General features: G+C 37.1%; 1 protein-coding gene across 2 annotated transcripts; it reads right to left on the bottom strand.

Moving 5' to 3' along the window:
- Positions 1 to 2,354: 2,354 nt before the first annotated feature.
- Positions 2,355 to 6,909, bottom strand: LOC138123130 (beta-1,3-galactosyltransferase 1-like). Of its 2 annotated transcripts, none has more exons than XM_069037681.1 (5): positions 6,662 to 6,909; positions 6,422 to 6,588; positions 5,757 to 6,010; positions 5,433 to 5,710; positions 2,355 to 5,085 (listed from the first exon to the last, which is right to left on the bottom strand). In XM_069037681.1, exons 2-5 carry the CDS (start codon positions 6,540 to 6,542, stop codon positions 4,668 to 4,670), a joined length of 1,071 nt encoding a protein of 356 aa, XP_068893782.1. In that variant the 5' UTR covers positions 6,543 to 6,588; positions 6,662 to 6,909; the 3' UTR covers positions 2,355 to 4,667. The 2 variants fall into 2 exon arrangements, with proteins under 2 accessions (XP_068893782.1, XP_068893783.1); XM_069037682.1 differs by having other exon boundaries at positions 6,449 to 6,588.
- Positions 6,910 to 12,760: the final 5,851 nt, after the last annotated feature.

Raw genomic sequence — 12,760 nt, 5'->3', positions numbered from 1 at the left:
GTTTGTTAATTCAATTTAGTAAATTGTAACACTTGTCAATTTGATTGATGACATTTATTGACAGAACTAATAGTTCGGCACTTCAAAAAAAAAGTAGAGCGGTACAGGAAAATTTACATGTGCAAAAATTCCAAAGGTAACTAGATGTAAATCATTTTATTCCACACTGTACTTACAAGTACAAAAAAAGTGGGACATCAACGTCATTGTCTTGACTTTTAATGTGAAATAACCCTTACCTGATTCTAACCGTATTTTGAATTGATTGACGTTGTCATTAAGTATTGTAGTTTGTAGGGAATGATTGTAAGTAAGCACGTAGTGAATATTTATTTAATGCAAAGTTCCAATCAAAATCTACCTTTATCAAAAGAAGAGGGCATTTGTAAAAGGAAAATAGGACTATAAAATAAATTTTTAAACTGTCAGCTGGAATAGTGTAAAAAAAATGACAATAAAGCTTGAACTACATCGAATTTTTCAAAACTGACAGAAATTTGATGTCTCACTTTTTTTGCCCGCAATAGTACACTTTAATTAAATATACTGAAAAATGTTAATATTTTGTTGCTGCCTGTATTCTAAATTCGAATCATTATTTACCAGTTTTATTTTTGCAATTAATTACATATAGTAAGACAAAAGTGGAAGGTATTTCATTTTCAAGAAAAAAAAATAGATTAGGAAATTGACCAGTTTTTACACAAAAAATTTTCCATTCAATAACTAAATTATTCATTTTGTGATTCATTTTTAAACAGTGGTTAGTTTGACGTAGATATAAATAACAATTAGTTCTGTATCTGTTCCTTCGTAAAATTTTTGTGCTGTTTATAAATAACTATTACGAAAATTCGATTTCATTAGTGCGAAAGCTTTAATCACGACAAACCGTAGGGATACGTTTGAAGCTTGTTTGCGTGTTTATCATAATCGAGGGACGAACAATAATTTTGCTAAAACGGGGTGATCAAGAAGGACTGTTTAAGTTGGTAACACTGAATGGTATTTTAAATCGTATAATAGGAGTGGGCGCACTCGAATTCCCGTCTGACTTATTTCTTGTCATAAAGTAATGCAAGAATTCCCGTCAGGTAATTATCAACTGATATAATCCATAACTCGAGTTCCCGTCAAGGGTAAGAGCGCTTCAATCCCTTACTTACCTACCCCTCTAGCCGTTGCCAGGTACCATTGTTGTTTACCATTACGTGGCCCAAAAAAAATGTTTAAAATTTTAAAAAGTTACAAATACCGTGTGATCAACAATTATATACTTAGATAAGGGGCGGCTGTGACTTTGACAGTGTCAGATTTTTCGTATCTTTGCTAAGTCAGCTAATAAACGTCAAACTGTCACTATTAACCGAATTTTAACGCAAAAATGGTTTTTATTTCAGAACATAGAAGATTCATCATTGAATCTTACTTTCGTAACAGTGCTTTCAATAACCAAGGTTTTTTTCTGACCGGAATTCGAGTCTAGAATTTCGGGTGCATTTTTACCTTGACGGGAATTCGTGTGCAGGATTAAAGGGCCTATGTCGAAGCCCAGGTATAAAATATTATGCTGACGGGAACTCGTGTGCACCGATAGGGGTAACTTTCGGTTGTTGATAGCTTGTCGTTGTTAATGCTATACCTGTATCAGATATTTGTCAAATAAACCAACAAAACATATCCGGTTGCAGTGTTATAAACTTATAAATAACCGAATTAAAAAATTTTCTTAATTGTACCTACTGCCAACTTAAACAGTCCTTCTTGTTCACCCGGTATAATAGAAAATAGTTATTAACGTACATTCTGTAGCACCACAAATATTTTGTTAAAAAGTCAAATAAATTATTGCCAGGAGACAAAATTAAGTTCAAAAAATAGCATAAAAGACTCGTTTTATAAAACTTAAGAGCACTCGTGTCTTAATATTAAGTTTTATAAAACTTATGTTTTAATATACTGTTACAGTATCGATCGTAGGTCCGCAAGCACAGACAACTTGTGTCTAGGAACTGGTAAGCAGAAAATTTTCAAATTTTGAGTGTCGAAAAAATTGTTATCTAAACTTACGGGCGCCAAAAAAATTTTGTATGCAACTCGTTAGTAAAGTACCTCGGCGGATGTGCGCTCGTGTGGCAAATTTTCCTTATCGTAAAAAAAATATTACTTTACTCACTTGTTGCATAATAACTATTATCAACTTGTAAAGCCGAAACGGTTTACAATATGTATTATATTCAAAAGGGGAAAGAAATAAATTAATCGTTTTGATTTTTTCTTTTAGTCAGTTGACTAACCAAGAGATTAGATCATGATCATGAAGATGACGCACAGACGCATTAAAACAAACTCCATTAACTGTCATCTAGGTATTTATTGAATTAAAATCTATATTTAAAACAAATAAAACAGATACTTACAAGGAACAAGTATGACTTCAAATATTGTTCAAAAAATGAGTAAAACACATTTTTGGCTCTATTCGTTTTTCAAAAGTGTCAAAATATTCAAATGACAACTCCAAAAAGACAGAAATAATTGACAACAGCTAAAAACACAGTTGATTGTGCAAAATATACGTTCCAGTGTGGAGGAACCTGAACTTGTTAAAATTTACAGCAAAAAAAAATCACATTAAAGCATGTATGTATCGGGTGTTTTTTTAAATTTCACCTCCGTTGAAGTGTCAATTGTGAAATTTAAAAAAACACCCGATACAAGCTTACAGCTTACACATAATAGATACTAATAGAAATTAATACTCGTAACAGCCCTCAGTCGGTACAAATTTTGTTGCGATATCAATCATATATCGTTTACATAAAATGCACTTCCAAGCATGATAACATTGAAAAACGAAAGAACCGTGTACTTTGGCGCTCGTGACGTTCGTAAGGTCTAAAAATGACTATCATGGTGACACTCGGTGCCTACAACTTAACAATCAACTGGTCAAACCACCAGACAAACCATTTTCTTCGTTTTCCAACTTATCACTTTCCGATGTGGCGCAACGAATTAAAATCATTGTTATGTTAAAACAACGTTCGTTCGGTATTTTTTAAAATGTAAATACATCAGTTGGACGTCCTTAATCATTTTATGTGAGCTAAGATAAATAAATACATTTCAACATTAAGGCACTATCCTCTTACGAAAATTATGGACAAAGTTGAACAACTGAAAACATGTAACATCGAAAGAAACGAGGTAAGGGAGGCCTTGGCTTGTTCAAGAAATGTCATGTTGTGACCGCATGGTGACAATCGCAGTTTAACAACGAGCAAAATCGAAATTAACTTAACAACCACGAAGTTGTTTCCGTTGCGTCTCTTTGTTCTTATTTTCTAAATTAAAAATTAGAGAACTGGATCGTGCTGATCAAAGTGTATCGACGTTACAGTCTTGCATCCAGTCTATAAAAAATATCTAAAACATAGATATTTGCCTAAACAATAAATATTGGCTATATAAGAACACCTTTACAACTTTAACAAAACGATAAATTGTTTGTAAAAAATTGTCACTGGGATATTACCAAAAACGTAAAACATAACAAATAGGTAGGTGAAAAACAATAACAACGAAAATATAAAAACAAACAAGTAATCTCTTGTGCTTAAGGACTAGATATAACTAAAAAATATCTCTAGATGTCTTGGTTATAGATTTAGATTCATCACTTGAGCATGTTTAGATTATTGTTAAAATCAAATGGAAACTACATATTCACAAATGAATTAGAAAATACAGTTTTGTGTTTTTTCTTTGTTTTATTTTCAAAATACGTACCGTCAAATTGACTGACGTTTCTAGAATTTAATCTTGCCAACTTAAAAAAAGTACTAAAAACAAAAGAATTTGAATTTTGCGTAATTCAATACAAAAAGAATAAAATCACTTTCAGTTACTCGAGTAAAAAAATGAACCACACGAATAGATTTCTAATTTCCTAATTAATTTGTACTAGCAGTGTATATAAAATATCTTGACCGGCACGATCCATTACACTACAGGTCACGTTAAACTGTGATCGACTTCCATACTATCAGAAAGCTTGTAAATCTTTTGCGAAAAATCCACTACATACTAGGACTAGGGGAAGGAACTAATTTGAAATCCGGCGCGTCGACCAAGTCTTTCTCTTTGCAATGAGTATTCGTAATCTGTCTTTTCAGTGGTTGTCAAAATTCTTGGGACTGTCGCGAGCCACAAAAATTCCAAATTAGTTGCTTGTTGTCGACCTAGCCACAAATCTCTGGAAATATTGTAACTTAAAAGTGTTACGTTGTACTCGACGTTGCGAAAATATCAAAGAAAACTGAACTTAGCGATGAACCCTGAGGTTAACGTTACCGGTAGAGATGTGCGGATAGATGTGCTTTTCATTTTTGTACAGTAAATGTTCGCTAATGTCAGAGAGAATACAATACAAGTGTGCTGTAGGGAATGCTCTCGCGAGGGTTTTTCTCGCGGAAGCAGCCCGTGTTCTCAATCGATCACAGAAATAAAGTCACAGACCCACCCTTCATCAAGCCATCGCACGCAATAAATATAAATTTTTGAAGGATACTCAATTACTTTGGCACTAGATCTGTACAAAGCTTAAAAAATACAATTTTTAATGCACTAATTATCACAAGTCATCAAAGAAAATTATACAAAACCTATTCACATTTACTTTTACGGTACGTTTTGTTTACTTTAAGTATGTTGCTCATGATCCAGTGGTTGACGTTGAAGTTGTTCTTTTGCATGCTGCACTCTTTCGTTACGTTGCCGTCTCTCAGAGCCGCGTGCGTCTTGCGTATGTCGACGGGCGTGAAACGGTGGGCCGTGTATAATCTCATGAAAAGACACAAATCGTAATTTAGCTTTTGATATGTGAATAGCGGAATGTTGTGGGGCCTCACGTTGGCCTTCTTCGCGCAAATGCCGGTGACGTACACGTCTTCCAGGTGGAAAATTGGTGTTCTCAGTGCTGTTTTGTACAGTTTGTCGGCCACATCTGCGGACATCAAGTAGCCGGTTCCTGACAGATAGTTGGGGTACACTCGACCCGGGTACATGTATCGTGGCGAGTACCTAAAATGCACCGCTTTTCACTCTCAAAATCTCCAACGCAACACACATTTACGCATTCCATAAAACTTGCAGACACCTGACCCTGAAGGCCCCAACGATTAATGATGGATCTACGACAATGTTGTCTATGGTTTTTATTCTACTGACACCACCATTCTACCTTAGTGTGCTGTGTGTAAACGTCACTTTTGACATTTGTGTTATCGTGCGAGTTATGAACGAACTTCTACAGTGTGTTTATCTTTGTGTTCTGGATAAATCGATGAAACGGTGACAACATGCTCAACAAAAACAATCACCAGACAACAACAACACCAAGATGCAACGACTACGCTACATATACTGACCACTTGCTGTTGGTGTCTTTGATGGGTCTGGCTCCGCAGATTAGTTTCCCCATGAGCAAACCCGTGGTGGTATTTCTGTCCATCAACATCTTCACGATCAGGTGCATGTTGACGAACATGTCGTCGTCAATTTTCAGTAAATATTTGGTAGAATTGGCACAATAACTACTGACTAATTTCAACATAACTACAGACTTTAGAGTTAAATTGTTATAAGAATCTATGAAGCGCTCTTCGATAATGTCGCCGAATCTGTCACTCTCCAGCATTACGTCGTACTGGAAAAAGAGAATCATTCGTGTGACCACACGTGGGGTGACTCACCTGCAACGACGAGTTCGCAGTTTCGCCCAGTAGAAAAAATAAGGACACGTTGTTACCTAAAATAAGTCGTTCGCGACCCCACGTCTCTCGGATGGCGTTCCTGGCCTCGACGTTCGAAGCCCCCGAACAAACCATCACGAGCAGAAACGATTCGTGATCACAGAAGTGCTCCGGAAAAATGTGCGCACTCAAATTGTGTAATATGTACTGAGAAGTGTCCCTCGTCGTGTTGTAGCCCCAGCCCTCTACAGAAACTGGACAAAAGAGATAGATTGAAAGGGACGTCGAGATGGAGTTGGACGTTTAAAATGTCTTGTTAACGTAATGGTATTATGAGGGTTCATTTAGAAGTCATGCACTGAACTACATGCGGACGCATAAATTTAATGTTCCGTTTAAAATGACTTTTATTGTCTGATATTAATTTTGTTGACAGCCATACATCGGACTCGATTAGCGTTATCAGCGAGTGACATGTGGTGGACCAACACACAAACATGTTTGATGGGCGGCTCCAATCGCGCAATCCACAAGCCAATACAACGCTAATTTCCAACGTCTACAACGGTCAATGATACCAGATTTTTTTCGATCGGGATACGCTAATAAACAATCACAATGACACAGCTTACGCTACTAAAGCTCAAACATAAACCAAAGCATACCTATATTATGTCCCGAATTTGGCTCACCTTCCGTATTTGAAATTTGCACAGACATGAATATGTAAAATATAAACGTGAAAACGATCGTGGTGTAAACAAATATTTTTCGTTTCGGCTTCATTTCGTTTGCGAGTGTAATCTTGCGGTGTGTGGCGACAAGTCTGGGGCTGAAAACCGACACTTTCGTCAAACACAATGACCTTTGATAATGCAGTGTTAAACAATGCGGTTTGCAATTACCTTGAAATCTGACGGGGCGACTTGGACAAACCTTCATCGTAGTCTATCCATCGATAGTGAAAAGGGCTCAGCGGCCCTGAATTGTCGGCTGTGAGCTGTCACTTTTGACAGTCGAAAGTGAGGTTATGCCACTGCGCAATTGGTCTCAATCCCAAAGGACCCTACACCGCCCATTTGACGAAATTCGAAACGACCAGTTGGTAATTATCACCACCCCGTCTTTATCAATCCCAACCGGTTATCTAATAATTAAACGATAACAATTTGCAGGACTCTGTAATCGGTGGCGGAGCAGCGACATCTAGCGGTGGTGTTGTCCTTGCAGGAAAACTGGATGCTTTTGTGCGACGCTCGATTCGGAAGAAAAAGCAGAAGGCAATAAAGAAAGCAATTTCCCTGGAAAATTAAAGCGTCCGGGGAAAAAACGCTGTACGTGACGTAATAATTCCAAAGAAGGGAACGAAGCAATTTATCCAACACCTACTTGATTAAAGTATCGCTCCAGAAGAAATTGTATCCCACTTTTTTTATTACCGCTTGAAATTTTAATTAAATTCTTTTTTATCGTTTCTCGCAGCGCGAATCGCAGTCGGAATGGACGGGACGCCGCCCCCTGTCCCATTACGATAAATTCGTGAATTCAAGGACGTCCCGGTGAATAATTGGTTGCATAGTCTCAGGGAGTTAAATATCAATTTGGGAGGAACGTGAGAGGATTGTAGATTTCGTGGGTGATTAATTAAGTTTAGAGTCGGAGCGTTTTTAAGAGAGAACCCTCCTTAGCTTGTCTTCTTAAATGAAAGAATGTTCAATTAAGAACTTTTTAATTTGTCTTCGGAGCACCGTCTCGCTGTCATTCAAGTATTCCCTTTTAATTACACGTTTCACTCCAGCCGTGGCAATTAAATCGAGAATTATTCCCCCGATAAAGAGTCCTCCCGACGTGTAAACTCACCATGAAGAAGATATCTTTACCACACAACGCGTCCCATTACCCCGTAATTATTACCATGATGGATGGTCTTTCTATGAGTGGTAATAAGAAAATATCAAATTTACACATACAATCGCTTTAATTACATTGAGCCGCAGCCGCACACCTCGCCCCATCTCTCTCCGACTCGTCGGGTGAATGATGCGTCCGTCGCCTACCGCGTTTCAAATCGTTAAATTGGCAACAGAAGATGTAATGAAGATCTGAGGACCACACACGTCGCTGCAGTGATTGGTTCTCACGCTCCTCCCACCATCGAGGCGGGACCGGCGAGGGGCGACGAGAAATGGAGGGGACTAGCCCCAGTGGGGGGAGTGGGCGTGGCGCACACGGCAAAGTGGGAGAGGTGTCAATTCGGTTAGTATGTTGAGATTTATTAAAAATACAAGCTTGGCAATTGATATATTGCCGTTTCTTTGTACTTGTACGGCTTAGTTTCGGTGCGATTTGTTACGGATTAGGTTGGTGGTAATGGTAAATGCGAGGACGGCTGCGTTTCAGATTTACATAAATATGTTCGGAGGAGGGTTATGTCTTGCTTTGGTTGTGTTGCCACGGTGCTCTTCGGAATAGTTTAATTACCCATCGGCCTCTAAATCGTCTGGTGTCGCTTCAACTTTAAGCACGTCTCTCTTCGTCTTCTTTTGTCTTTCCTAGCTCGTCTCGTTGACGGGGTTGACTTTTTAATTTGTTGCCACAATGAGGAATTTATTCGAACGTCTTGCGTAGCTGTCATGGGTGATACCGGTACCAACATGCACAAGCTCATCTGAAATTGTTGTCAACTAAAAGTATAATTCACTAACAAGTGGTGTGGAATGGGGGTCGCTGAGGAATTCTTGGTACATATAAGGAAAAATAAGATGGGGCCGGTGGAGACATATTTTACAAAACGGAAAAGTGGGTGTACTTATTAACGTGACAGTTGGCATTAATTTGTCATTTTTATCAAGGGATATATTTTTTTTAAATACTTATCCTGAAACACTGAGGACATTCATCAGTAAGGGACTAACCAATTCACATTTTTTTTTTAATATCAATTATTATAATTTTTTATATCAAAAATGGGTCTTGTTACTAGTAACAATAATGTATAGTACCTCTTGTTACAAGGAACGCTTCAACTTCTAAAACACCCTGTATAAAGAAAAACAGTCCTTTCGAGGGAATTACCACTACTTGATGGAAATATTATCCGTAATGATAAATAAATCCGAAAAAACATATCTCTAGCATTTTACATGACTCTGAAGGCTTCACCAAATCAACAAAGCGGCATTTTGAATTTTATTAGCACCGCTCGTTGTTGATAACCGATTAAATTATAATCAATTCACGATGAATGTGGATAAGGGGTGGCTGTGATTTATTTTTATCATGTTGGATAAACTGACTCAATTTTATATTTTTTCCTGTCAGAAAAATGAGATGATTGTTCCAACATTCAAATTTGAACAATGCTGTCTAATTTAATTTGAATAAAAAACGGGATGTACAGTTGCGGAATTAAAATTTCGGGCAGTATTGTCATTTTCATACTGTAAATTCTAAAACAACCTTTACGTTAATATAACCTCGTTTTTTACTCTTGTCATGTTTTTGTAATTTTTATTTATTTACATTAAAAATTACTGATTTGTGGCATAATAACGGGTAGGCAGCAGGTGAAAGCCCTGATTTAATTACACTCAGTGCAATTAACTAACCCAAAACTCAAAATTCAAAAACTGACTGCGCGACCGACACAGAAAAGTTAAATTTTTGAATGTCACTCATGATGAGAGTAAAAGGTGGTTTACAGAGATTTTCTTAAAGTAACAGAAAAAAGCTGCCCGAAATTTTGATTCCGCGACTGTACACCGTTTTCCATTAGGACCTATTGGGAGATTCAAAATGATTGTGGCCAAGTATGGCAACTATGTACGAAAATGTAGGTATGTGGCAACTGTGTGAATGGGGTAGAGTTAATATTTGTATGACATTTCATAAGCGTGCATTTGATTTTTTAAATTCCATTGCACATTGATTTGACAACTTTCAAAATTGCACGCCTATGAACTGTCAAAGAAATGTCAACTCTACCCTACCCACATAGTTACCACATAAATTTTCTTACATAGTTGCCATACTTGGCCACAGTCATTTTGAATCACTCAATATGTTATAGATACAGTTGATGGACAAGTAAAACAGGGACAAAAATGACAATCACATAAGTCAAAATTTACAAATTTGCATCGTTTAATTACGGCTGTATCACAAATAGGTTAACTTTGGTATGACATATTATATAGACACTGACAAATATGTATATTGACAATTCTATGGTCTGATTTACATAGATTCAATTTTAAGTGTCCTAGTTTTATTTGTCTACCGACCGTACATGTACTGTTGCGAGCAAAAAAACTGGTCGTCAAAATCATACTTTGACGCAATGGAAAATGCTCCATTGTAAAACGGTCGTAAATATCATAACCTATCATCATGTTGTATGACACTAATTGTCATTTTTTTCTCATTTTTTTGACATTTTGTTGACATGGGCATAATCAGGCAGGGAATTTCTTTTAATTTGTGACAATCTAACCACACTAAATACGCTGTACCACTCTGAAAATCGCAGCTTACAAAGTCACTTCAAGCAACACTAGGAGAGTAAACATACCCAGATATTTTTTATTTCTAGCACCCCAAAAATAAACCACTATTAAAAAAAGAGCCGCAGAAACGCACATTTAAGGGTGTAATGATTCCCTGAATCAAGAACATCAAAAGAAAAAAAAATCCGATGGTAAAAATTTTCTTTTTTCGATTTCACCCCTCAAATATCTATCTCAGTAGCAAATTTTTTGTTAGGGTTTGTACTTCGGACTGACTACAAAATAAAAAAAAAATTATTTTGCGGGGGTAGGTACAGTGAGGAAAAAAATATTTTAGAACTTGAGACTTTTCGTTTTTTGAAGAAAATTCCAAAATGTAATAATTCATCCAGGCAACGTATCGATTTTGAGAACATGACTTGTGTGGCGGTGCCGTTGCGGATAAGTAAGATTCTAACGTCTAACAATCCAGTGCGCTCGATTTCGTCTTGGTCTGGTGAAGAGACCAACTGCACCACGTCTGAGCGCCTCACGGTGTTGCAACTGTAAATGCCCATTAATGTAATTATGCAAGCTCATAACGCAACACAATGACATCTTTATAGCCATTCTGGCTAACGTAGTCCATATAAGTTCCCCGGGACGCTAATGTCGACCGATTTACACTCAGATTAGTGCATAACGCAATTAAAAACTCTCACCATAAGAATTCCGGTTGCAATAATCGCCACTTTATAATCTCCTTACAGTTAAAACCCAGAAAAAAGCAAACGCCTGTTACTGATAGTTTCCGAGAAAAATCGCCGGAGCATTTTCTAACTCTCGCAAGATTCCGTAATTTTATGGCCGGAGTCGTTCGTTAATTAAAACGGCGCACAAGGTCCGCTTTTTCTTTCTTCTGATGCCTTGGTGCAATTTCAAGGAAACCCGTTTATACGGTGGCCGAGGTATTTTTATAATTTTACGGCTTCTGCGAATATTTAACGCAATAATCGTGCATGCGCGCGATTTCATTCCGCTCCTCGATGATGGGTCTCTTCGACTCTTTTGTCGATGCAAAACGATCTGCATTCGACGCCTTCGCGTGCATAACGCAATAATTGGACGGCCGAGCGGGACGTCTCGGACTTCGTTAACCGCAACACTTGGACAATGACGAAGGAACAAGAAAAAAACGATCACTGCGAAAGAGAAGAACTGTCCCCGAGGATTTGGACAATGCACGTGACCTAAAGTACCATTTACACGAACGCAATCATAAATTTCCAATTACATTAGGACACTTCGCGATCCCGCAAACCACACACGATTATATTGTTGCAAACTTAACACTACTTTTGTGTGACCCCACCTTCAGACGCTTGCTAGACGCGGCTTAACGCATTATTTAAAATAGTGTTTACACGAAGCGCAATCTTAAGTTAACATTAACATTATTTTTCTGTAACTCCACCTTTAGCTGCTCTCTAAACGCAGCTTCATACGTTATTTAAAGTAGCATTTATATGAAACGTAATTTTAAGTTTCCACTTACGTTACAATTTTATTGTTGCAGTCTTAATGCTACTGTTGTGTGACCTGAGCTTTAGCCGCTCGCTAAACGCGGCTTAACACTTAATGAACATCTATCTACGCAGTAATTTTTTCAAATAGGGATCATACCTACTAATGAGCTCACATCATACATCATACTTAATATATATTTTTTTAAATTTTTAATTACTCTTGTGTAACACATTGAAATATTTAACACCTGCCCAAAATTTTTACCAAATTATTATCTGGTCTAATGGAGTTCAGTGATGATGTAGCAAGTGTGCCGCCTCACATTAACATAATTTTTGCACGTTGCCAATTTTGTGAGTGTTAATCAGCTCGGAGAAAATTTGATAAGCGGTTTTATGGTGCGCCATTTTACATTATGGTAATTTTTTAATTTGGCTAAAAGAGCCAGCATGGAGTATTTATCATAAAGAGGTTAGGTTCAGTGCCGATGTCATAATGTAAGCAGGTGGAACAACAGAAATTTATTAACATAATTATTCGAATTCTTTCATACTTTGTCGTGTCGTGCAACGTAACCGAGTCGTTACGGCGTGTATCGTTTAATAAATTTCAACTTTTAGATTTTGAGTTTCAGGTGTCGACACAGCGATGTTTTTTGCTTGTTACCAAGTTTTGGGAATTTTTATTTGGCGGGGTTGCAAAAGATGGCGAAATGTCAGCGAACTTTCCTAATAAAAATTAATGTTTTGAGGTCTCTAATTGTTCAAACAAGACACATTACAAGGGAATTGTGATTTATTGGGTTTCTAGCGCAGATTTATTGTGCTTTATTTTGATTAGTGTTGCTGATTAGGTATTTATTCCCGGATTTGTTTAGGCAATGTTTTAGTGGAGAAAGATCAATCTATCTATCTACAGAAAAATATAATTCTATTTTGTCTTTTTTGCTTAAAGTTGTTACTGAAAAGAGTATAATAAAATAATATTAATAGT

Source organism: Tenebrio molitor, chromosome 2, assembly GCF_963966145.1.
Source record: "Tenebrio molitor chromosome 2, icTenMoli1.1, whole genome shotgun sequence".
Lineage (NCBI taxonomy): Eukaryota > Metazoa > Arthropoda > Insecta > Coleoptera > Tenebrionidae > Tenebrio > Tenebrio molitor.
Note: the sequence above shows the minus strand (reverse complement) of the source record. Positions and strands in the feature narration are given on the sequence as shown.

What these genes read in the sequence shown, in the direction of transcription:
- LOC138123130 (XM_069037681.1), bottom strand. Translation starts at nt 6,542, where the DNA reads ATGAAGCCGAAACGAAAAATATTTGTTTACACCACGATCGTTTTCACG. An exon ending in AAATTCGGGACATAATATAG is followed by an intron (nt 6,011 to 6,421) that starts GTATGCTTTGGT and finishes TCTTTTGTCCAG; the next exon opens with TTTCTGTAGAGGGCTGGGGC. An exon ending in AAAGACACCAACAGCAAGTG is followed by an intron (nt 5,086 to 5,432) that starts GTCAGTATATGT and finishes GGTGCATTTTAG; the next exon opens with GTACTCGCCACGATACATGT.